General features: G+C 41.9%; 1 protein-coding gene across 3 annotated transcripts in view; it reads right to left on the reverse strand.

The window, feature by feature from the left end:
• LOC122397946 (KN motif and ankyrin repeat domain-containing protein 3) overlaps window positions 1–27751 on the reverse strand; it is a 65179-nt gene that overhangs the window by 8585 nt on the left and 28843 nt on the right. The window contains exons 1-6 of one of the 3 annotated variants that reach the window (XM_043397447.1): window positions 22230–22349; window positions 20400–20500; window positions 18019–18218; window positions 17515–17743; window positions 1251–1366; window positions 1074–1154 (exon numbers count right to left, since the gene is read on the reverse strand). In XM_043397447.1, the coding sequence (XP_043253382.1) occupies window positions 1074–1154; window positions 1251–1366; window positions 17515–17743; window positions 18019–18218; window positions 20400–20445 (672 nt within the window). In that variant the 5' untranslated portion in view covers window positions 20446–20500; window positions 22230–22349. Of the gene's footprint in view, window positions 1–1073; window positions 1155–1250; window positions 1367–9301; window positions 9921–17514; window positions 17744–18018; window positions 18219–20399; window positions 20501–22229; window positions 22350–27751 lie in introns of those variants that run through there. The other 2 variants (XM_043397446.1, XM_043397448.1) reach the window with 2 other exon arrangements.

Below are 27751 nucleotides of genomic sequence, written 5' to 3' on the forward strand. Positions count from 1 at the left end.
AATTGGACGATGCTACGTGGATCGCGGTGGATGCAAACGTTTATGGCCGGCGATCCTGTTTCAGATACGGCAATCTGCTTGTACGGCACAACCGTTTACCAGTTATTCAGTCATGGAACGCTTGCATTCCGTTTTAATGGGACGCCCGGTGCAATCAAAAAACCAAACGCGTGTTTCGATCGATTTCAGTGGGACGTTCGATCGCTAACTTCAGAGAAAAAGTGAGACACGAAGATCGTAAGAGAAAGTTGAGATACCGAGATGTGTTAGAAATGATAGAAAGGGCCATTTACTTCGAACCCCTGATTTTGTATGTTCTTTTAATCAGATCATAATTTAGTAATTTCCAGTTTTTGATTTAGTTAGAGCTATCGGTGAAAGTTATCTAACAGATTCTACTGTAATTTGTTGTAATCATATGCTAATAAACGAGCGATCCATAGACTGTGCAAACTCTGCTTCTGAAATATTACATGTCGTACAAACAAGATTTCTTTTTAGCGTATTGTGGAGGCATCTAAACGTTAAGTAACCTCCGTCGATCTCTGAAAGGCTCTGTGTAAATACACACCAGTTAGCAGCGACTCGCGTATCGCACATTGAGACGCCATATTGCAAAGGATCTGGGACGAAACGCCACAGTTTTCGCTGCTCGTTAAAACTAATTCCTTCTCATTTAATAAATAGTCGTTACTAACTAGCAAATCTTGACTTGAATTTAAGATTGCAAGCTAAAAGACTGCACAAACTCTCTGAACGTTCTAATATCTGCTCCCGATTTAAACGACCTGACTCGAAGAAGTCTCTAAACGTTCGCTAACTAAAAACTGATTCGAACGGACGTGTCCAACACTCTCTCCCCGGCTTTTCCGTCGCAATTTGAAGTTTGCCAGGTGCGGTCGTGGAGTCGAAGACTCGATTACCGCGACGCCCGGACTAATTGCGTTACGAGCGCGGATAATTGCGTTTCCCCGGCGGAAGTAATGCGACGGGGACGAACGTACGGTCGGGTCCGTACTCCAAGGAAAACGTTAAACGGATTCGACACGCGGAATTGCTCGAGCGTCGTTTACCTGCAACATGGGAATCGCCTTGACCTGTTCCTCCAGCTCCCTCATTCGTTCCAACGACGCCGCCATTTGCTCCCTGATGTTCTGTAACACGTAGTCGTTGGTTTTAGCCTCGCGACCGCGTTCCCCGCGTTCACGATTTCACGATTAACGCGTTTGTAGGTACTTGTTGCATCCTACCTGTAGCGCGCCCGTGCTGAGGTTCGAGTTCCCGCTGCCGACGCTCGCGTTGTCGAAATCGCCCTGGTGCTCCGCCTGCACGGTGTTCTGCGTCGGTGTCGTCGTGTTTGTTCCATCTAAACAATTTTTTAGTTCATGCGTCAAACGTCTCCCCAAATCAGATAGCCAATAGTCCCCCCAATTTAATTTTATTCCATCCAAATCGTGCAATACAACCCCTTTGAACTCGATCCTCCCTACTAAGTTCCTCTTTTCTGAGAAGACACGAAGAGATTGTTTTTTTTAACAAAATCAAAAAAAAATAAAATTCCCTGGAATTTTTATTGAAGACTATATTTCTTGAAAAGAATCGAGTCGTGATTATTATTTCTTTCTTGCTAGTAATTAACTTGTTTGCTTCCTGAATATGTAGCAATTTTTTGTCCATTTTATTGTAAACTTTAGACGTGTTTTTTAAACCATCTGGGACTGTATCTTGTTTGGAGCTGTATAGAGTGAAAACAGTTATGATTTTTGTACTTTTAAAGGAGAAATAACGATGAGTTCGTTGGACTATTGAATGGAAGTACGACGTTCCAAAGTTAAATAGGTCGATTGAATTTTTTGAATGGCGTGTCAGGTATAATGCGCCACAGGTCTGCAGTTCTCGCTGCATTCATTTACACGAATATAAAATAGACAATCAACGCTGTCACACACTTGCGCGCGAGGTAATGATCGTATTAAATAGGCTCGCAGGTGCGCAGTTAAATATATTTACTGCTCAATTTACATTACGTTTCTATCCATGTACTCGTACAAATAATTAAAATACTAATAAAGAGAATATAAATAAATCTCAAACCGTGTAAAAGAAGGTTACAAAATTTTATCTCGAATAAACTTTATGTATCTGTCCTTGCGCGTTTGTATTGTTTGCAGTAATAACAGTGTATATTTCCTAAATTATAAATAAATACCATTCCTTTCTTTTATTTTAACTAAATATAAACTTTCGTTACGTGTATTTCTTTTGCAAACCAGACTGTTTTCAACAGAAATTTATATTTTCGCATCAGTTGAAGCGAGTAAACATTTTAATATAGAATTAATGGACAGACTGAGTTCGTTTTGTTCCAAGAATTTCCAATACGCAGCCTGGTGTAAATAAACATTTTGTTTCGAAGAAATCATGCGTTTATTTTTTCGTTTTTTTGGGAGTTGCGAAAACGAACGAGTATTTCGATGCACTGGTAATGAAAGACCGATGGATTTTCGATACGCGAATATTCCGACAGATGAATTAGCCGTTTGATAGGATTAATATTTCTTCTTTGATGCGTAAATAATTTAATATTTCAGTCACGCGTTACTCTGTCTACACTGTGCACGCGATAATTAATGAATTTTCAATGCGCGAAATATTTCCATAAATACGCGGCTCTTGATAAAATTATTACCTTTTTATCCGTGAGCGCGCGTAATTGAATATCGCGACAGCGGGCAATAATGCATGGATCCCGTACAAACACAACCACGGTACCCTAAGCTCGGCGTAAAAGTGAATATTTATACGATCAGGAAGTGCTTCGCGCGATAATACGACTTTTTCATAGCGAAATCGGTGCGTACCGATGCAAATTTTTGCGCGCGAAATTACCGCCCGCTCGTTGAATGAATAAATAGGTATTTGTAATTAAAGAAATATTTAAATACGATCGTAAAATTTGTTGGCGTCCCGAGTATGTAAATACCGAAACACAGTTTAAAGAGATATTAACTGCTACACCCGGCGCATAAACGAATAAATATTAATGCACCGCTCAAATACCATTCGCGGGTACGTGTTTTCGGATAATTTGAGCCAACGAAATGAAAGTCAAGGATGACGAAAATGCTGCGTTGTTATTTCTAAATTACCCTGATACGCCTAAACTTTACGTGCCTCGTCGCGAAAGTATAACGTCGTTAATTTGGCGAGCATATTTTACAGGTGGTAGACTAGTTGGTATTAATGATGAACACTAATTGTTCAAAACATCTAAATTTATATGGGACTATGATTGTACTCATAAGTGCATGAACTTGTAGTTGAGTCAAATTTCATATCAACATTGACTTGAACTTGACTCAGAATCTAAATCAGTATCGACTAGTCTTTAACTTTTATTTGGCTCATTCAGGACAGGTTTACACTTAGGTTAACGTAGAACAGTCATCTGAATAAGTTACTATCAACAAGAATTAAAACTGGACTGGCGATTAATATCAACATCGACTGGGACTTGATTTAGAATTTCAATCAGTATCAATCAGTTTTCAACTGTTATTTGACTCATTCAAGACATGTTTACTCAGTTTAAACGTATGGTAATCACCTGAATGAATTACTATCAACACGAATAAACACCTGACTCAGAATGTGAATCAATATCAACGAGAACTGCATTCACGATTAATATCAACATCGACTGGGACTTGACTCAGAATTTCAATCAGTATCAACCAGTCTTTAACTCTTTTTTGACTCATTCGAGACATGTTTACACCCAGTTTACACGTATGGTAATCACCTGAATGAATTACTATCAACACGAATAAACACCTGACTCAGAATATGAATCAATATCAACGAGAACTGCATTCACGATTGATATCAACATCGACTGACACTTGACTCAGAATTGAAATCAGTATCAACCAATCTTCAACTCTTATTTGACTCATTTGAGACATGTTTACACCCAGTTTACACGTATGATAATCACCTGAATGACTTACTATCAACACAAATGAACACCTGACTCAGAATGTGAATCAATATCAACGAGAACTGCATTCACGAATGATATCAACATCGACTGGGGCTTGACTCAGAATTTCAATCAGTATCAACTAGTCTTGAACTCTTATTTGACTCATTCGAGACATGTTTACACCCAGTTTACACGTATGGTAATCACCAGAATGAGTTACTATCAGCACGAACGGAACACCTGGCTTAAAACGGGAATGAGTATCGACGAGTACTGATAATTAATATCAATACGGGGCAGAGGCGTGCAGCAGAGAATCCGAATCAATACGAACGTACACCGTGCTCCGTAATTAATATTAACATTAAAGGGGACTTCCTCCTCCATAACGCAACCCCCAGGAACAATGGCTCTTAACAAGTCGTCGTACGCGTGCGTTACGCAAGCCACGTTCACCTGCGGTTCAATTTTTTTAATTGATTCTTGCGCAAGGGGCCGTAGCACGTTACGGCATTAAAACGCTCCGCCCCCCCCCTGCCCCCCGCGCGCGAGACAATAAAGAAACGCGCCAGACGTCGCGGCATTTCGAATCCATTCGACGATATCGTGACACGGACTTCGCGGGCTCGGCGTAATGCCAAAGGATTTCCCCGCACGCGACACAACGCGCGTCATGCGCCCGTGCAAACAGCCCTAATCCATCGTGGACCACTTTTCCTCGTTCCAAACCGTGCGTACCGTTCTCAAATTTGTTTGCAAACTCCGTTGCATTGGCGCGGCTCCACGTACGTTCGGTCATAATTCAAAAGTTACACCCCCCCTTTCGCCCCCCCCCCTCTCCGGAAACTCGTTGAAAGTTTCTCGAAATTGCTACGTTTCCCCGGCACCCGGAGAGTTTCCGGGTTTCCACGAAGAATCGAACTTTTTATTAATCGAAGGTTGGCGCGACCTAAGAATAATTTATGATTTTTTTGGGAGGAGAAAATAAAACGCAATGAAACGATTACATCTTTCTTCGATTTTACATTGAATTTTAATTGAGATATTTTTCGTGTAAGATATTATGTCATGTGATACCCTTTCGTGTGATAATTTGTCACGTGATGTTTTATCGAATGTTATTTTTAATTCAGACTCAAGATAGAGTAGTTGTTTGTATTTTAAATGGAAAATCGTTTGTTTGATTAATTGCATTTTCTGAAAGCTTTTAGAAGCGAGCGAGACTATCTGCCTGTTCTACCTATTTAGAGGCGACGACTTGGCGTCTTCTATAATTAATACCTTTAGGTTTGTTTAACGTTTCCATCAACAGTTTCTCATTCTATCCATTTGGAGGCTAACCACTCGACGAGTTGTGTAATTAACACCTTTAATTCTGTTTGACTGTAATTATGCATATGTATGGTTCGAATATCGAGGAATCTTATGATAATTCGTTTCCAAAACACGCGTTCTCGAAAATAACTCATTTCACACTAGACTAAATTTAGCTTTTAAACAGAGCTTCAGTTCGATTAGCGTTTAGTTTAGCTTGACAAAATTGATACGTCCAATTGTTTTCGCAAGAAAGGAGAAATTTTTGAATATGACCCAATTTTTTGGGTTTCAAATTAGGAAAATTCCTTAGAATGGCTGGACACGATCCTCCTGGAGGATGCGACAACGCGAACGCGCACGATCGTCGCGCGAATAATGGCGCGTAATCGTTACGTTGAGCTTTATATGGAAGAGAACAGGCGGATTTCACCGCGTGTGGATTAGAAGCGTTATTCTCGAGATGAAAAAGCGAATCGTGCAATGCTGGTCGTGAAAGTCAAGTTAAGGGGAGCGTCCCAGCCGCTCTGGAGCCTACTCCTTCATTTTAACCTCTTTGAAATGGCGCATTAATGCCTTCGTGGGTCCAACACGATAACTCAATAGCTCAGAAATGGATCAGATAGGACATCATTTTGCAAGACTTTCTGAACAACTCAACAACTCGATAATGTCAATATCTACTCATATATCATTCAATACAGTGGTTAAAAAATTTTTCTCACTGTTATGAATCATATCAGAGGAGGGCTTGTTTACTAATCAGAATTTCAGATTCGCAGGATTGGGAGAAAATACGTGAGAAACTGATTAAAATCGTTCTGGTAAAAAACATGCCTCGGCTATTTAAAGTGTTCCGTGACTAAATAAGTTTGGTTTATGGAATAAAATGCCACTGAGTTTTCTAGGCGAATTAATGTGAGATTTCATGCGAATTCACGACTGGAGAGATGTTCCCGAACAATTCGCCACAGAGATCGTTGATCGCCGTGCATTCCGATACGATCTAGTTCGAGGTGAATTTCACAATTAAACCAAGAAGTTTCACGTGTTCGTAAACGACTGTTACATTTGCGTTCTAAAAATAAACGAAACCCAGCACTGAAAACGCAAACGAACATGAAACAATTTTCGATGATCAGACAGAAGGGGGCTTTCTAATAATTAGACTGCGGATATCTTCATGAAAATTCATATTTTTATTAATAAAATTAATGAAATTGTAGCTTTGTAGAGGGTTGTCTCAACCCCTAGATATAATAATTCGTACCTTACTTTAAGTATTTCTTATATTCTTGCATATTAACCGAATTCTGTAGTTTTTTGAAAATTAAAATTTCCCATAAATGCATAAACATCCGCAGTCTACTAATAATATATTAATTTCTACAAAATTAAAATAAACTAGAAAACAGATTCAGGATCATCTATTACTATAGACAGACATGGAAATGCAAATTACGCGAAATAATCACGAGTAAAATAAACGCAGACGGAAATTGCATGGTTAAATAACGCGAGGAAGCGATAGCCCTATGAATAGATAATACGAACGAATTAACCGAGCCACGGAAGAAACCAGGAGAATTAGAGAGATTATTAGCATAATTGCACAACCTGACAGCAGCATCGGATATAAGGAAGGTTAGTTCTGAAGTTTCGTGATAGAAAGCGAGCACAGATCAATGGTTTTAAACAAAGAAATATCAAGCGTCTTCTATCTCTGATTCTATAATTCCTTTGTATGTAAAGAATAAGTCAACGAACTGATTGGGCCTAGTCATCGTATTTGAATTGCTTACGAGCTAGAAAGTTCGTCATAGATAACAACAACGGGCGGCAGCGACAAAAGGAGAGATCCGCAGGGAGGATGCGGTTAAACATTCGACACACTTTATTTGTCGTGCAACAAAGTTACATCCTTCCCATTAGCGGGCGCTGTTTACGTGACTTTCGTGTGAACTGTCACGATGTCTTTACAATAGATATCTGCGGCGATAGCTGGGCCATGTGAAAGGAAGCCCGCGCGAACAATGCCACGCACGATCCACCAAATTGTTCTTAACTATTTGCCGCGTATCTTAACGATTTCTCGGCGTCGTTTGAACCAATTTGGCGCTTACTTTCGCTCGTTCAATCTTCACCGACAAATACTACAAACTCGTCTTACTGCAGCTGCTGCTTAATTACCAAGTTCAAACTCGTAAAGCAGGAAAGTATGCGTTTTTACCTGGCAGGTTCACCGTCTGCGCGTGGACAATGAGATATTCGAGCAAATGGAACATGGGAAACTGGATGGTTCAAACGTCCTATCGATGCCAATGTTAGTCTATTTTTAGTAAACAATTGCACTAAGACTCGACTCAAATTTAAATTAGTTTTACTCGTTTAATAAAAAGAAAATGTCAGTTGAGACCCGAGGAACTATGAATTATTAATATTTTCGGGGTCAGTCAAAATTAACTGTGACTGAGCTTCGATGGACGTAGCTTTGGACTGTTTGGAACTTCCAATGTTTCGTTTGCAGCCTGCTGCCATAAATTGCTATTTTAAGCGTCAATTTCTCCGTCTTGTCTGCAGATTTTCCAAACTCAGGTAACGATTTTACAGCTCGCAAGATTAGTCGCCAGACCGTACTGTATTTCCATGAATTGTGCCTGAAGGGTCGTTTCTGTACTTAAGGGCGCCCGTTAGGAGGGTCAGCCTTCCTTTAAGCTGTATGCACGACCGTTGGCCTATCCAGAAATCAACTAAAACCCCGAGTGTTTCGAATCAGTAATATTCCCATACTAAAACTAAGAAACTCTCCACGAATCGAAAATATAGAATGAAATTTGCTCTCGTGGCGACTTTGAAAAACATTTTTATGAAATTACTCAGAGTGTCGTCCATATATAATTATACCCTTAAAAAATTTTATCAAAGTGTCCATTGCGTGTATTTACGCACTCCTGGTAGATTGTTCTTTATTAACGAAGATTCATTTGCAGATAATACTGTGCTGCACTTGCGTGTGTCCCCTAATCAGTCGCAGAATATCAAGTTGGCGTGCCACGACAAGAAGGGCGAGCCTGTTTCCAATGTGCAACCGCATAAAACAATGGGCTAGAACTTGCATCGCGATCTTAATCGAAATTAACTATGATTCCACTCGAAATCCTACGATTAGAATCCAAGCAAACGTCAACTCATAAATATAGAACAAATCAAGAATCAGTTTTAATAATATTCAATTTCTAAAACTTGCTGGACACTAAATTGAGACGCAGAAGCCACTAAAATTATTTACGTACAGCAAATACACGTATCAAGGTGTAAACACGTCTTATCATAGGACACATATCTCCTTTTTGTGTTGTGATAATCAGTCGTTTCGATAACCAACGTTCAACAATGAATATTTCGCAGTTATATCAAATGGTTCGTTTGAAAATACTGGAATTTGTTTCAAAAATATTTCACGATTGGAGATCGATCTAAGTTTGTCGGTCGTTTCATCTATTTGAAAATTGCATAAATTCCTTTTTTTAACGATTCTTTTTAATGTTATGTTCCATTTAGAAGAGAGACAGTTCAATAGCGGGGTCAAATTTGTTGGTCACGGTATGACACGCGTATCTGGTATCGCGGAACACACAACGATAATGAATTTCAACTTCGTTGGTCTTCGATAACGAGTATCTCTTAATTACTCCCGTCGTCGAATCGCGTTTGCCCCGACGCTGACGGAGGAATTCAGGTTCTAGGTAACCGATTTTACCCGTGGCGATGTGCAAACGGTCACCGGTGCTGCGTGGCGATAATTCACGTAAAAACATGACCCCGCGGGGAAAAATCGAATGACGCAAGAATACGTTATCGTGCCGTTTCGTAGATACGCACGGAAAAACAAAACGCGTCGCGCGTTCGCGACTGTTCACGGTTTAAAAGTCCAACGGCGCCACACATCCGTGAAAACAGAAGCATACTCGATAGATCGAAAAACGATCGAACAACACTCACGGTATTTCCTTTTCGTCTTCATCTTGCAAAACGGTATCCTTTTCATGATAAAATTCTTCACCCCCATTTTTCGTCGATCACTGTTCCACTCGATTCACAAAATAAAAAAAAGGATAAAACTAATAGAAAACACTATCGATCGAATATCCCAGGGTCTTCAAGTTCTCCGCGAGCCAGCTCGAGATCCCGTCGATTTCCACGATGTCATCGGAACGTTTAACGATCCTGTTCTCTCGCGTAAATTATCGATCGATTAACGATCGACCCGCTGCTCGAAACCGTTACGTCGAGCCGTTAGTCGTCGACTGCCTCGCGTTGTTTTCGTTCGTTCGGTGTCCGCGTAGACGCGGAAGGAAACAGAAAAAAATATGTGAAAAACAAGTCGTTCGAGGAGACGTTCGGCGATAAATTCGAAGTTCGTCGTGTCCCAGAGACGCCCGGGGACACCGGTCAGACGGGACGCCGTGCGTCGCCGTGACGGACGATCGTTCGATCAACGCGATCGCGTCGTGCGACGTCCGCGAAGGACCTGTTCGTCGATTTTTCGTGCATTCGTGCCACGATCTGTTTTGCCGCGGCCACTGTTTGCGTTTGACTGTGACGCCGAACTCTGGGCTATAGCCAACCAGGACTCCTGCTACTAGCGATGAGGTGAATGGAGAGGGGAAACGTGCCTCTTCTCCTGTTCTTTGCCCGGTGTTCGTCGATTTCTTAATCGTCGACGAGAAAAAAAAAGATCACCTTCGCCTTCCACTCCCCTTCTATCGCTCGACTATCCCCTCGCCTAGCCGTCGTATTCGGCAACAATGTTTCGCGGCACTTTGATAACGATAGCCTTGACGGGATCCCGCCTTATCGCGAATCCGGTAGACCACAGAAATCGAATTTAAGTTAACCGTATTCGTGCATTTTCAACGATTTTATCTTCAATCGACGATTGAAATTTTTGATCTGTAATCGTTTTTTATTTATCGCGAGCCTCGACGATCGGCAAATTTTATTCGATATGAATAAAAATTTCTTTTCAGGTGCATGGAAATTGTGTATGCTATTATTGTTGATTCTTTTTCAGCATGTTTGCGAGTAATTTCGAATGTATTTTTAACAGAATGGAGAAACAGAGTCATGGACGTATAAATCTCCAAAAAAATAATTTCTCTTACACGTATCGATAAAATAAAATTCGTACAATAAAGAATCCATAGAACGGCCAGGGACGCGAATTTCATGGAGAAACAGATTCGCGAACGTAAACAATTTTACCAAACAATTTCGTTTTATGGTCCCTGAAAAATAAAGTGAAATTCGCGGAACGGACGCGTGATATAATAGAACGAATTTGACCACCGGTTCCGTGGAATAAAAAATTAATTACGGACGCTGACACGTTCGTTCCAATCAATTTTCCATATTCGCGGGGAATTTAAAATCCTCGTCGTTTTCCACGTTTTGCGATATTTTCCCGGGCGTCGTTTTCGCTGGCGATCGTGGCTTTTAAATTTTCGATTTCAGAGCGTCGACCAGGAGAACAGTCGCGCCAGTTGCGCGCCGCTTAGGCTGGGACAGGTGCATACAACCATATGCGACCACCTTGCTCCGACAAGGTTGCACCAAAATGGTTTAGCGTTCCCGATGAAGTCACGTCATTCCTTCCAAATCGAGTTAAAGTAGAGTGCCTCGCGACGCGTCGCGAAGTCTCGCTGAAAATCGATTCGAGCGGTCTTCCCGAATCGCGGTCGAAGCTCGAACGATCGATTCATCGATATTCCGTGCGCGAACGTTATGAATTACCGAGAAAAGTTGATGCATTATGCATACGAAATAATGGAAAAGAATCGTTGGCTTGTGTCGCAACAGCCACCGCCATAATTAATTTCACTTTCATAACCCCTTTATTTTATATCGTGAATTATTTATTATTACCTTTCTTTATATTTTATTTACTTCCTAACTTCTTCAGTGAAAATTGAAAGTATATAGAAATAAAAATGATAAGCTTGAATTATATGATTTTTTAAATGATCTATGGATCGCTGCAGTTCCTGTAAACGGTTTTCGATATCGAATGCGTGTATTTTCAGACGGAATCGCGGCCTCGACGGATCCGTGTCGCACTGTTATGACCGCGTTATTTTCGTGCACGCGTTTTGGCAGAACGCCTTTTTCACCGACCAACTTTGCTTTCAACCTAACCGATAAATTCAGCGGAAACACTGACGTTCCCGTCTCGTCGAAAAATTGTTTCTTGCAAGACTCCGGTTAACGCGTCTCTTACGTCACAACAGCCCACGTTTCAATTTCGTTGCTCCGTTTCTGTGAACCATATTTTTTTTTGATGCGAACGTTACAACATTCGTACGATCTGTTATTTTTGGTACGAGTAGTTCCTCTGCCAGATTATTTATTAATAGAAACATACGATGAAGTCACGGCACGTTTTCTGCATTTGAGTTATGTTTACTTCAGAAAATAATGATCCAACGTCTTCTGAAAGGACGTCCAGCGTCGAATGGAACGCATTAAGGTTTATATCGTCGGACCTGATTGCATTATTCAGATTTCACGAGCGGTATCGTCGACGTTCGTAATGAAGCGTGTTGCTTCCATTTGATGCACTTTCGCGTTCGCGTAATAATGGAGCGTTTAAATCTTCCAGCAGAAATGGAGAAAGTTGGGGTGATGGCTTTTTCTTGACGAGACCTTTGCCTCGCTGGGTTCACGCAGAGAGCTCAAAACTTCTGCAAGTTACTTTACAATGATAAAAACAGATTAAAATATCAAAACTATATACTCTTAAAAAAAATAGAAATTACACGAATCAAAACGTTAAAATATAGCAATATTTACTGCGTGTAACCTAGTCCTAGGTACATCCAGGACCGCGAAACTCGTGTTTCAGCCTTCGCCCGAAACGGATCGACATATCGACTGCAATCGATTTTTGCACGAAAAAGCTATCCACCTGCCAGGAGTCCAAGGCAATTTTCTTGTTCTCACGAGTAACAGTTGCGCAAATATGCACGCCAAGAGCTAGACATGTGCCATTCACATGAATAACGACGGCAATAGTTATCCAGCTGACTTTTTCAGCCCGTGCATTTTACAAAAACCGCTCGAACGCAGCGGGACTTTTAACACGTTTTTTCCCCCCCAGTTGTTTGTCTTCGTTTTGCATAACTATATAGCACACCGCTGAGTCAACGAGTTTTCTCGCGTGGCAGGTAATCACAATCGTAAAATGAATTAATGGGACGATAAACGAATTGTTAAAATCGCGTACGGGGTCACGGAAAGAGTCAATGGTATTCGTGCATTTCTCGTCGTCGTTAAGTTTTACCTTGTAAGACGCAACTGTTAATCGCGAGGAATTTCAACACCCCAAAATATATTATAGATAAAATAATTGTAAATAAAATGAATCCTTGAATGAATTTTCTCTTTTATTTTCCTAGTCTGCCAAATTGATTTAAGAACTGAAACCCCGATATTATGAGCGTTTCTGAATGAGAATTGCAGTAATTGCAGTAGTATTGATCTCAAGAATGCGTGTACATGAAAAGGGGAATAAAAGATGCGGGGACGAGGTTCAGTCGATACGTTGTTTAGCGTTCCGATTCGCTGGCGTGTAGATCCGATGGTTGTCACGAAAACCAGCAACGGTGGACGAAATTGGTGGGCGTACGAGGGTCAGAGGCTCGTGACATTACCACGGGGGTAACACAGGTGCCGTTGAAGAGACGGTGCAACCGACGCGACGCCACGACCACCGGAAGCAGGTGGTTCCAGCCACGCACCGACGGTTTCACCGACGCGTTCCAACGTCCGAGCGTCGACTTTGGGCAAGAAAACGGCCGCGACTTATTCCTCAAACCGAGAAAGTCCAAACGATGAACGACCGCGTGGTATTCGCAACAACGTTTTGCAACGAGAAATCATATCGGGCGATCCATCGATCAACGTCGGCGTTCTTTTATCAACGACCACCGCCATTATTGGGTTAATAATATTCTACGCCGGGAACGTTAATAACCGGTTAATAACCAGTCGCTCGGGAACCTTCGTCGCGTCGACGAATTTATAAATATTAAGATCGGCTATCGATAAATTGACCGCGACCGAGTTAATGAACTTCACTGCCCTGCTTTGTAACGATTATTTCTAGGTGGGGGGACCATTCACAATTTAATCGACGATATTTTTGGCACCGGTTTTCAGGTTCATGAACGGTTACTATACTGTTATGCTATTATAGTTGCAAGTGAGAAGCAAGCTTGAAAAATTGTGTCTATAAAATTGAACAGTATTGGATGATGGAATCGAAATGGGGGTGTAGAAACAATTCTAAGGGTGTCTATACTCTCGAGGATATTTTTGACACCATTCTCAAGTTCACGAAACGATTACTAAACTGTTATACGTATAATAGTTGCAAGTTTGAAAAATTGTGTCTATAAAATTGTTGGAGATAGGAAGAAATGTTCCCAGGCAAAATTGAACAATATCGAATGATAGAAGCTCTCGAAATGGGGGTGTAGAAACAATTCTAAGGGTGTCTATACTCTCGAGGATATTTTTGACACCATTCTGAAGTTCACAAATGATTACTAAAATGTTATACGTATAGTAATTGCAAGTTTGAAAAATTGTGTCTCTCAAATTGCTTAAGATAGGAAGAAATGTTCCCAAGCAAAATTGAACAATATCGAATGATGAAAGCTCTCGAAATGGGGGGTGTAGAAACAATTCTAGAGCTGTCTATACTCTCAAGAATATCTTTTGACACCATTCTCAAGTTCACGAATGATTACTAAACTGTTATACGTATAATAGTTGCAAGTTTGAAACATTGTGTCTCTAAAATTGTTAGAGATAGGAAGAAATATACCCAGGCAAAATTGAACAATATCGAGTGATGAAAGCTCTCGAAATGGGGGGTGTAGAAACAATTCTAGCGGTGTCTATGCACTCGAGTGTTAAATTTTTGAGTCCACAATGAAAAGCTCGTCACTCACGTTGGCAAAGAGATCGTACTCGTCGAAGAGTAAAACCGAAGAAAGGATATTCCCGGGTCTTCCGCCAGCGAGTGGCTTCCATTGTCTGTCGCGCGATAAGACAGGAAACGGGAGCACGAACGGTCTGGTTGCGAAACGTGAGAATCTTCCTGCGAACGTACGGAGAGCTCTTCTCAGGATAGAGTTCGCGGTCCCGTGAGAAACCGGCCGACTATTGCTTTTCGTCAGCCATCAAGTGAACCGTGCAGAACCACTTATTCAAACGAGAGCGAAAACCGTGCGAATCCATGGATTAGGAAAGGGACAAAGACCGGACGGTGAGAAGAGTCTTCGACCACGGCTAATGGCGTCCCTTTACGCGTGATTACGAATACTAAGTGGCTCGTTTGGTCCTGACACGTTCCTTTCGCCCCCCTGCTGGTGATCGTTCGAATAAAAATCTGCAATATAATATTTAATAGCAATATTTTGCGGGGGAATTATGTCGAGTTTGTAAGCCAGCCATCTTGCGTGACGGGTTGTGTGTGGCTGTCATATTGTCAGTTATGGGGTCTATGGAGAGGAATGGGAGGTTGGGTAACTGTGGATGGATAGAACGTCGCCCCCGGGGGCAGACGAGTTATCCAGACTGATAAAATCATGTTTGTATGTTTCCTTGATCGTAGGAAGCAGAGCTGATATTTCGATATTATAGAAATGTTGTGGAATTATCAGCTATCTAATTTATTAGCGATGTATACTTAAGAAAATCACGTAGCAGTTTTCTTACGGTCGCCATTGTGGCGTAATCTCTTAACGAGAGAATATTTTTGCTCATCTACTATGGAATTACCGTTGCGCCCGTTAAACTGGCAATAAAATAGACCATCTGTTCCAGGCTGCGTCCGAGGTGTCTGATAGAAGCCGTCGAAAACCCGGAAGCATCCGGGAGGCGGTAGTGTGCGATCGACGAGGTGAAATTTTCATACTTCTCGCATGCATTCCGAGCAGGGTGTAATTAGGCGATACAAAAGCACGTGCCTCGCGAATCGCCAACGGGACTATCCAGCAATAAGACGTTCTCATTAATATTATATTTCTATATTTTTAAACGAATTAAAATCCACGGTCTCTTCCGAGAACGAGAATCCTGTTTTCTATTTTATGAAATATCGAAACGCGGATCGTTGACAGCGCGATCCAGTCGGTGTCCGTTAATATTCGAGTTCTAACTTAATATTATATTTCTATATTTTTAAACGAATTAAAATCCATGGTCTTTTCCGAGAACGAGGATCCTGTTTTCTATTTTATGAAATATCGAAACGTGGATCGTTGACAGCGCGATCCAGTCGGTGTCCGTTAATATTCGAGTTCTAACTTAATATCATATTTCTATATTTTTAAACGAATTAAAATCCACGGTCTCTTCCGAGAACGAGAATCCTGTTTTCTATTTTATGAAATATCGAAACGGGGATCGTTGACAGCGCGATCCAGTCGGTGTCTGTTAATTTTCGAGTCCTAACCGAGACGTTCGTCGACCCGGGCGCCAAGGATACAGTTAACGTCGCAATTAAATCGCAACCCTAGATTGCCTCCCGCGTCGCGACAAGTTTCTCGTCGGATAATCTTGGAAACGATACGCTCGCGACAAAGGGGGGGGGGCGAGAACTCATTAGCGAGTCCTCGAGTGCTTTTACTTATGGAGGAGAATGGTATTTCGTTTCGGGTGAAATTCCCGGCTGAAAAGCGCAGGAAGCATTTCTCTTTACGGCATTATTGTGTAGCAGGTCATTGGGCCATAGAGAATCCAAAGATGGCCGAGCGGATTCAGCGCGAGGAAATCAAATGTGCGTGAAATTATCGGATCTCTATTCCTTTTTTTGTTCTTTCACCGCCGGGAATTAATCCGTTCTACGATCGACTGCACGGTATTTCATTTTTTTCCCCCCCTCCCACCTCCGTTTATACAAAAGCATAACAAGCGTATTATCTCGAAATAACAGGAAAACGATCGTCTAATGAGCGACGGAATCGTTGCTCGAACGAAAGGCGGAATTAACGCGTCGACGAGTGAAATTTATCAATTTACCTGCGAGATTATCGTTGGACTTTTTATTGTGTAATTATCGCGAGTGAAAATAACATCCATTTCACATCTTTTTCGTTTATTGCTCCGGTTCGATCGAAGCTGCGACTGTAATTCTAAGTAATCGCTTGCTATTAATAATGGGTCTCGCAGTTATTATATGTACTCCGTATCGAAGACGAGCTCTTATTATTAATAAGCTACGGGATAAGAACTGGACGTTTATCTCCAATTTATGCAATTTATGCGAACTTATTACTTCGGATCGATGAAAACCATGAATATAATTTCAAATTAATCGTCTGTATTAGTATAGATTAAATAGACATCGTTGATCAGCATTAATAGAATAGTAAGATGAAAACTGTTATCGTTTCGTTCACATTTTATAAGTCTTCAGCGAAGCGTTTATGGGTTTACGGTTTATATAATATATTTTTCTTATTTCCACTAATAGAAGACAGCATGGCGGAAAATACTGGAACACCTGGCATTGTTTACTCCGCTCCGCTGTATACATCGTTCGAATTCAGGTTCAGTTCTTTACAGTGTGTATAATAAAACATCTGAACCCTTTCGTTCCCATTGTAGCCATACGGCCATAGAAATAGAATTATGAAATGCAATATTTCTGGCGTTCGTACTTTCATACGGATCCCGTTACAAATTCTTACAATTAAAATTCCCAAGTAGGATTTCTAACGACGACCTAAAAATTATGAAAGGAACGATAACAGACGCGTTTAAAAAGATTTCCAAAAGAGCAAGATGCATCGCTGCCACAGTGGGTCGACGGCATAAATACGATAAAAGTTTGCGCAGCATCCTTCGAGTATTCAAAATGGTTTTACGGACCGGAGGGGGGCAGTAAAAAGGGTTTCCATTATGTATGAGAACTTTGCAATGCAAAGTATCGGCAATAAAACAACCTATTAAAGCTCTACTTAAACATTCGCGCGCTATAAAAATTTTTGACGATCCCGTGATCGCTGATGGATATTCCAGGAAGGAAATCTCTCGATCGTCGGGTATCGAACCGATAAAAAATCCCTGACAACGATCAGGTGGTTGCCAAGGGGAGGAACAAAATACGCCAATGGATTAGAAATAAAGTGTGAATGGTGTCTGACCGTTTTCGTTGCGTTCCTGTTTGTCTGGACTCTTGGTGGACCTGGTGGATCGTCTGAGGGCAGCCTCGAAGTCGCCCACGACGTCGCTGAGGTCGAGGACTGGCGACTCTGTCGTGTACCCTTGTCTGCCGTGGCTCGACCTCGGCAGAGTGGTCAGACCGTTCGTGGTGGCTGGTTCTTGGGGTATTTTCGGCAGTTCGGCCTCTATTCCCGCGAGGGCCGGGCTCACCTAAGATTAAAAATAAAAAGGAATTCACGCGACGACCTTCGCCGACAGCTGTCGATCCGCGACAAAGCGTTCATCGCGAGGAAGCATCGTCTTTGACGGGAGAACGTTACAACGATCGCGGGGAACCATCGAAGCAGTGATTTTATAATGAACCGACAGACAGAGAAATATCTTAATTAACGCGGGTTGGCACGAAATTGAACGCTCTTCCCCCGACCCCCGGGGGCGAACGCCACTCAGCCAGAACGATTTAATTATGGAATCGATCGATTTACCAGGCCCAGCAGAACCTCCATGGACTGGCATTGCCTTCGACGTTCCCTTTTCTTCCGTCTCTCGATGCTAGACCTGTCGCCCGCGCTTCCTGCCGCCACCGCCTCGCAATAACGCACGAAATCCAGGTCGATGTGGTATCCGTAAGGGCAGCAGAGGCATTTCGAACGCGTCGAACCGGAAACGTAAGCCTGCGTCCCCACTGGCCACCGAGAATCACAACAAATGACAAATAAACGTTAGAGTTCCCGCGCAAATCGCCTTTGGTCCAACATGGCGGACCTTCCGATCACCGATCTTAACCAAACACTGGGTAGATTTAGTACCATTTGGTCAATTTTCTGTAATTAATTTTGTATCGTTAGGTTGGTGCATGTGAAGTTGTTTTTCTGATGTTTTAATTGTTTTGAATCCTCGTGGCAGCTATTTTGGAACGAGATTATGAGTCTGTGTAAAAAATTGAAAATCTTAAATAAATAGAATAGGAGAGTATCTGCTCTAGAAATTGAGATGGAATTTAATGAAGATGGAGGCTGATTTTATTGGCGTTTGGCATTGTGAAAAAGGATATTAGTAAAAGCAGGTTTACGAGGACGCGTGGCAGTAAAACAACCGCCATTAGTGCCTCGAAATAAGAGAGAATGGGTTCAGGAAACAATCAATTTCTAACCGAGACCAGAGTTTTGAAAAAGATATTACGCATTCAAAAAGAGAATGTTAAATTTTAATTGTTAAATCGTGAGTCCAGCAAGAGTTTGTCGGTAAATCTTTTATCACGAGCTCAACCCGAGAAACGAGATCGTGTATTTGATGGAGTCAAGATCGATAAGTCGTGAAATGATTGGAAAAGAGGCGCGTCTTGGTCGGATCGAGCCGAGAGAAAGGATCTATCTTTGGAGGGTTGGATCGATTGTAGTTCATCGCTAACGCCTGATTGTTCGAGGGTAACGACCGGCGCTCAGCGTAAACCGAAATATGGTGTAACCATTGGCGGCCATCCAGAGAGGCACGGTAATAATAATCTGGCAAAGTTCGTTAGCCGGGACCGCGTGGGGAATCCATTTACGTGTCATATAGAACTGCTCATACTATCGCGACGTACGTGGCAATGACTTAATGAACTTCCTTGCGGCGAAGATCGCGCGGCCAATCCGCGCTCGAACGTCCAAGTATCCTCCATGATCCATCATGGGTCGATCTCAACCGATTTACACCAAACAACAAAATATTTTATGCGTTTACACTATAAAATCTTATACTATATGCTTGCACAGAAAAAGTAAGCCTAATTCATTCGTTCGACTCAAGACAAGTCGTCAAATTCGGTGCATCCCCTTTTATTTATGATTATTAATTTCATTTAACGTCTGTTGTATAATAGCTATAATTTGACAAAAATTACAAACAATTTGCTTGATCTACAAAACGAAAGCTCTTCTAAGAAACATGTCACGATCATCTGGTGGAGATCTGACCATTTTGCACCAATCGTCGCGATAATTTCTGGGGGATAATTATAGCTGTCGCGACCGTACGAAGTCAGCGACGAGTTTGCACGGATTTCCGTGAAATTTTAATTTAGGACGAAAGGACTTCCAATTGCTTCGTTACCCGGATCGTTTGCCACGGCGATCTTTTTTATCCGGTTCAAAGAACCCCGGGGCGCACGCGACCGTGTCCGTCGTTATTAAATTATTTAACGCATCCACCGTTATGTTAATTATTTAACGTCGTCTACGAGCCGTACATAAATAATAGTTTATCAGACGGGGACCTTGCACGCGATCGATAAGCATATTATGTCTTTCGATCGTAAGCCGAGCTTCCACGGCCAGTTGTGTGCTCGAGCGCCAACGTACAGATAACCCGATTTACGTTACACGAGCCTGATATCGGTAATCTGTTGCGCGTTATGACTTCATGGCTGATACCGCGATTTATCGTTGTAATTTGCCGGAGATCTTTTGTTTGGGGGACTTCAATTATGTTTCACGGACTGTTTACCTTCGTCTGGATCTTCCTCGACGATACCAAACACGGAAACATTGGTACATTGTAATTTAAAAAATGTCTGATATATTGCAGGGATCATTTACTGTCTCGAGTGTCTGGGAATTTACTGGGTTTATCGTGTCTGGAGTTTCTAGTGGCTCGACTACTGGTCTTTAGTGTGCAAACTTGTAACGTCAGTTTGCAACATAATTGTGACATTATGATAACGTTATGTATACTACTGGGTGACTCTTGTTTACAGGAATACATGAATAACTAAATGCGTAGTATTCATTATGATTTTAGTGATCAACGCCTGTACATTTCATTCTAATAGCTTTAATAAGTAATTACCGTGTTACAAAGTATAATGAAAGAAGCATAGACTCACCGTTTCCGTTGAAAACGCGGGCAGAGGGTACGACGGTCAGCGCCATTTTTTCGTCACCGTGTCGGGCTCTGTGCACCTTTCAGGGCAGCATATTCAGAATCCTGAAAGCAAAAAAAGCCCCCCCGCGACTCCATTAGCTCGTGCAGTACAAGGGAATCGATTCGTGTTAATAACAGCGAGCCTCCACCGAGGGACAAAAAGGTGATCAATTCGCGAGCCTCGCAAAACTTTACGCTGAAAGTGCATTTCTTGCGTGGACTGATTAAAATTCGTGTGCACCACGATGCATGGTCGAAATCAGAATTTTGATCTGCCAGTAATTGTAGCAATTTTTTAAGTAGCTCGAATGGCTATCGAATACTGGAAGGATCGAATAATTCGAACAATTCCAAGCCTCCTGCCAGATACCAACGCGTATTGTTCCTCTCTGTCGCGCATCGGCGCCGATGAAATTCTCGGTATCGCGTAATTTCATTACGCGTTCGTTACACCCGCGACTATCCCAGCAACGATCGCGTCAAACGTCGGCTCGCTTAGTTCCCCGGCTTTCGAGATCTTCGGTCGCGATCGTCGTCAATTACAACCGGAGAAATCTCTCGCGGCTCTCTCGGTTCTAATAAAGTGCTAAAGAACGCGAGGAAAACCAATTACTTTCGAAGAATTCCGGCTCGCCTCCTGTAATTGACGAAAATAAAAGAGACACGGGCTGGCAAGGCGAGAGAACCGTCCTGCGGGGGTCTTTCACGGTGTCTTCGTCGTGTTCCACGATTTCCACGGCGTCCCGTACCGTGGCTAATTCCGTATCCCGGATTTCTGGTCTGACGGCAACGCGTCCTCCTCTCGCTGCGCCAACGCGAACTTTTAATTGTTCGACGCCGAGCCATCGTCGACCCAACGGTATTTTTACGATCGTTTCCGGCGAGGGGATGATTTTTCAGACCCTTGGAATGCCCAGAAAGGGTCCTTGGAATCTTTTCAAGCAACCAACCAGCACAGAATTCGGCGGGAATTTCATCCAATGGGGTTATAATTTCTCAAACTATAAATCTTTCTAAAAATCATTCCTTTTTTTTTAAATTTTCTTAAAGAATATGCTTTCGAAAATGTATTTGCAGAAGCTTGGAATGGCTAGAAAGGGTCCTTGGAATCTTTTCAAGCAACCAACGAGCACAGAATTCGGCGGGAATGTCATCCAATGGGGTTATAATTGCTCAAACTATGAATCTTTCTAAAAATCATTCCTTTTTTTTAAATTTTCTTAAAGAATATGCTTTCGAAACTATATTTGCTAAACCTTGAACTCGAATTCCCAAAAATAATCAATCTACAGCTGTTTGATAGATGCTATTGTTACAAGGTTACGAAACTTCAATGTTTTTCAAGATGGCGTCCATGATTCCCAACATCTACTAAATCAATTGCCTCGAAAATTAAAGTACACGTTCATACACGAAAGTAAACACGAAAAATCTTCGCAAGAGGAAGAATTTTCTAAACAAAAGTCTCTAGAACCCATTTTTTAGTATCCAAAGGTGAAAGTCTCCGGATAGTTTCGACATTCGACAGGCTCTTTTTGATCCTCGGTCTGAAAACTTCGCACGGCCGTACGTGATACATTTACGAAACGAATAGTCCCCGAAAGGAATTGGGATTCACGTCGCGATCGGCTCCGGAGGGACGTTTCTTCGGCCCGAGGTCGAGGCAGGGCTCGAGGACCCTGTCGGGTAACACGTAACCACGCATTTCCTCCTTTCTCCGCCTTTCCTCCTTTGATTTTTAACGAGGCGCCGCGTCGCGTTATTCGAGAGTCCGATGATCGTAATAAATAACCTGTACACGGTGTTTTACGTGTGTCCATCGTCGTCCCGAGTAACCCCTCCCGTTCGGTCTGGAACGAGAGACGGATAATAATACGCTCCGCGCGAGGAAAAGACCGACCCGTCTCGCGTGAGTTTTTCAGCGAGACTGGTATTCGTCTCACGAGCGAGGGTTACTTCTTCGAATTCGTACAACTCGCGAAATGGAAACTTGCGTCGCGTTGCGTATGGACGTTGATGTAACAAGACGTTGCCTTGGACCTACGAGACGATCTCGCCGTCCATAAAAAAAATGTAATTTCCTACTAATCCATTTCCATAATCGTTGCTCGGTGTCGCCGTCTACAGCGATGGGTCTAGACTCAACGGGACCTGGAGCTAATTGACTCTGTTCGAGATCTCAGGAAAATTATCTGTCCGAATAAACAGAGACTGGTTTACTTTAGAAAATCGCTATCAATCTGTAAACTAATTTGGTACCGATATATGTATATTTTTTTATTGTTCAGAATCTAGCTTGGATTTCTAAAAAGTGAAGGGCACGGAAGATTCTAGTGTACAAGATTGACAAATATTTCCATAAATTAAGTAGTCTATACTTTTCATCGGATAACAAAGAGCACCTCATCAAAATTTCATGTAAATTGAGCAAAAATTACAGGAATTATAGTGGAATTGCAAACACACAGATTTCTAATGTAAAACAGGGATCTGCAATATCGCTGTACAGAATTCAGTGATGCTACCTAGCGCGAAGAATCGGAACTATTCCACGCGTCGAGATCATTGATTATAGATTATAAGTGTAATACGTATTTAACATCAATAATTGCCTACATCGACGAGCGAGTGAATCAATTTAATTAAATAAATTCCCTCCAATTTTTTGTTAATCCAGCTTCGTGAAAATGGCGACCGCGAATTAATCAAGGTATCGGTTTTTTTTTCGACGCCAGTATTTTTCCAACGAGATTGATTTATGAAGCGGGCTGACGTAAACGAGATTTTCAGCATATTTAAATAACATTTATTTTCCGCGATGACGCGCGCGTATTCGACGACTGCAATCGTTCCTGTTATGACATATCGAAACAAGTCAATGACAAATGTTATCTGGGACCGTTCGCGGAACGTGTCTGTTTATAAGCAGCTGATAAAAGCAGCCGTTTCGTAAATATTTAACGCGAAGAATCCGAGTGTCCCGTTCTCGGGGACGAAATTATTCCCTACGAACCCTTTGATCGGAGTTTCTCGTTAAAATTCCGGTCACTCGGACGTAACGTGAGTACGCGTCGTTAGTTTCGTGAAAACTGAATGCTTTTACACCGACGTGTCAATGGTTTATCTACGGATTACGTGCACAACGATAATCTGGGAGATAAACAACTCTTTAAAACAGAGGTACGATACTTCGAGGCGAATAGTATAAAGTACGGTGTACCAAGTTTCAGAATTAATTGAATTCTCAAAGTATCAAAGGTCGAGATCGATAGAAAAGGACTTTGTGCTCCTTGACATTCTTCTATTTACCAAACACCGGGAAAAGGAACGAATATCGTCGAAGAATCGACTAACAAGGGAGCATGAATATTTATTAAAAGATCTGAATTTCAAATTGTGTATCGAGTCGTTTCAGAAGTCTTTACGATCGAAACAAATCTTGCTGTACTCTCACCGAGTCCCCAGATTAATTTACGAACTGTATCACTGTTCTTGCCCACTGTACAACGTTCGTTTTTCCTCGCGTCGTGGAGCGTTCACTATCGAACTCGATGGAAATCCGCGGGACAAAGAATCGACGATCTTCGAGCATTGTTCGAAAATTTCGGCGCGGCGCGCAAAGACCGATGAAACGAGCCAACAAGATAACAAAGAGCGACGTCGCGCACTGTTCTCGCGGCGCGAAAATTACGAAGGGAATGGTTGGGCGACTCACGTGCACTATAGGGAGGCCCGGGGACAGCGTCGTTGAATGGAAAGTAAAGTCAGCGACTCTCCGGTGCTCGGAAACCCGTGGCCTAATTCCAGAAAACGAAGCCCCGGAGCGAACGAAGAGACCGGGTACGGTTGCATAAAGCGCTTTCGACGACGAAACGAAATTCCCGGTCCGGTTTAGGCACGACCGATGGGAGAGCCCGGCGAGCGTGAAATCAGTACACGGGGGGTTTCGACGGTGTGCTAAACGGATCGATACGCGGCCACGGTTCGCGCTGATAAGCCGACGAGCACTGATAGCGACCAGCGATTGTCCGACCATGCGGATGTTTAACCGACGATCAACGCGGAGGAACGTATTGCGGACCCGTGTCCCCGAAAATTGGACCGCGCGTGCCACCGAGCAAACCCCTTCGCGCCCTTTGATCGACTACCCCGACTGTGGTCGGCGAATTTTGGTCCTACGCGATGGACCCTGCAAACCGTCGTACCTGTTGCTCTTTGACCCACTTCGACTGGCAAAAACTGTTCCACACGGTTGCATATTTTTATATATTGTCGAATTTTTGTGGAATTTTTGTGGAATTTTTGGGAACCAAGGGCTATTTGAAGGGTCTCCTTATTTAACCCTTTTAGTGCCGGGCGAAAAAGAGGTGCCTATGCGAGAATAACCGGCCGAATTTCACGGTTTTACAAGGGTTTGGGAAAATGCTCATAAAAACCAAACAAGAAACAATATTTACATGATTCAAAAAGCAGTATATTAAGGACGAAATAGAGAACAAAACAATGAAACTAGTTTTTCTATATTCATTGATAATTATATATATAACAAAGGTATAAAAGATCATGAAGAAAGTAAAAGTTGAGTTCTCTCTTACAAAACGTATTTGCACATACAAAAAGTCATCTTTTTATCATAATTTTATATAGACCATTTACTACAGAGTATATAATTTGCATTTCCAATATATTTTGTAACAAGATAAATAATATTACATAACAAAAATATATATATATATATGTTAGATTTCGTTAGCTCCAAGCGGTAGGGAAAAGTCGTCCACAAAGAGTTAAAACGAAAAACTATTTTTTTTAATTCTCTCGTGATGAAATTAGAGCATTTATAAGGTATTATAAATTTATTTTTAGATAGAGTTCTCCCGCAATGCGAATAGTAAAGCGCTACAAGGCGCGAGCCGATATATCGGCTCTGGCACTTCTCGCTAGTGCAGCAAGAGCCGATATATCGGCCTCCGGCACTAAAAGGGTTAAGGGTTGCAGTGTTGAAATACTTTTAATTTAGTATATCAATATGGAGGATTTTAGTGAACCAAAATGGAGGCTCGAGTTTCTATAAAGTGTTGTTGGATTGTTAATAAATAATCCTTTACAAAACCGAATCTAATAGTGAGGAACATTGTTCATTGTCTGCATACGATGACCGTATTGGCGCCATCGAGCCTAGGGGCCTGGATCTCCTTATTTAGGGGTTGTAGTGGGATTTGAAACACTTTTAATTTAGTATATCAATATGGAGGATTTTGGTGAACCAAAATGGAGGCTCAGAACTTTTATAAAGTGCTGTTGGATTGTTAATAATAATCCTTTAGAAAACCGAATCTAACAGTGAGAAACATTGTTCATTGTTTGCATACGAAGACAGTATTGGCACCATTGGGCCTAGGGGCCTGGGTCTCCTTATTTAAGGGTTGAAACACTTTTAATTTAGTATATCAATATGGAGGATTTTAGTGAACCAAAATGGAGGCTCGAGTTTCTATAAAGTGTTGTTGGATTGTTAATAAATAATCCTTTACAAAACCGAATCTAATAGTGAGGAACATTGTTCATTGTCTGCATACGATGACCGTATTGGCGCCATCGGGCCTAGGGGCCTGGGTCTTCTTATTTAACCCCTTAACGCTCATATTTTTCGGGTTAACCAAAAATGATCAGTTTTCTTTATTGGATTTGTTTCTAAAAATACGGTTTTTGTTAATTACAATGTTGTATCTAACGCATAATTTGAAGGAAAGCAAATATTATCATCCCTTAAACCGTTGGATTAAACAAATATTGTTTTTCAAAATAGTCAGACTCGGGTATGAACATTAAGGGGTTAAGGGTTGTAGTGGGATTTGAAGCACTTTTAATTTAGTATATCAATATGGAGGATTTTGGTGAACCAAAATGGAGGCTCAGAACTTTTATAAAGTTCTGTTGAATTGTTAATAAATAATCCTTTACAAAACCGAATTTAACAGTGAGAAACATTGTTCATTGTCTGCATACGAAGACAGTATTGGCGCCATTGGGCCTAGGAGGGCCTGGGTCTGTCTTTGTCGTCGAGGGCCAGGGAAATAAACATGATGCAGGCAATGGTTTCTTTCCGTTTTAAGTGGACGCCAGATTTTCCTTCAGGGAATCTAACTTCTTGTTCATTTTTAACAGAGTAAAAACGTCCTTCCAAACCGTATAATAATGTTTCATTTTTTACTTATAAAGAGTACTGTGTTGGATGACCAATAGGCCAAATATCGATACGTCATCGTCTGTTAGTCACTAGGTCTAAGGGTCCTCCTCTCCTATTATTGCTAAGACATATCCCCGGGTCGCAGGGTGTAGTCTGAGGGTGTTAACTTGTTCAAGAGTCGAATTCCATTGAAAATTCCGCTATTCTTCATAGTCGAGTTCGACGTGAGTTCAACGTAATTGAATAAGCTCTTATAATACAAAAGGAGCATTACTTGACCACTCGGATTCTAACAACTGGTTTTTCACCCAATTCCAATAAATGCATTTAAAATTATTTATCGAGGAATAGAAAGATCGATGAAAATTCGAACGACAGATCAACGTGTCTCTCTCGCCTATTAATAGATAATTACGAGTTACGACGGAGCGTCTGTTTACATGCGCCGAGAGGCCGCGTGGGTGGTTTCGTCGAAGGAAGGTGCGCGTTCGGGGAAATCGAGGATCGGATGCGAGAGCACCGGCAGGTGAAAATTACCAGTCGAGGTCGCTGGATGCGAGAATAGAGGAGGCGTACCGATTTCCATAATTATATTTCTCTTTCCGTAAATACACAGAATTATCGTGTCGAAATTCTCCGCCGCGTTTCTCGTCGCGTTTGATTCCGGAGGGCAAAAACATATTTGTTTGAAGTCGAGACCGGTCGCCGTGTGGCCGAATGACGTCGAAAAAAATTATTTCTCGTCTCGCGAATATACCGCCTCGAACGATATAAAATTGTGAAACTCGCGTACGGTGTCCGGTCGCGTTGGTTACAGGACGTCCATTTTACGCTCGAGGACCGTCGACGTGAAATACCAATTTTCGCGTGGCGGAGAGGTAACATCTATCGACGAACGTTTTTAGTCGTCCTTGCGGGGATAATGTCCTTGCGCGGTCACTCTCATCCTCGTTTGCTCGTTATCGGCGGAAAATTATCTCGTTAAACGTCGATGGTTCGAATCGACCGAATGGTATTGGATGTAACGACTATCTACGGGGACACACGCGATTATACAGGATGTTCTACAAGATGTGCACACCAGCGATACAACTCTAAATTCCTAATTAAAACACTCGATTTTT

Source organism: Colletes gigas, unplaced genomic scaffold (genome assembly GCF_013123115.1).
Source record: "Colletes gigas isolate AHSC1104 unplaced genomic scaffold, ASM1312311v1 Colletes_gigas_Sc00010, whole genome shotgun sequence".
Classification (NCBI taxonomy): domain Eukaryota; kingdom Metazoa; phylum Arthropoda; class Insecta; order Hymenoptera; family Colletidae; genus Colletes; species Colletes gigas.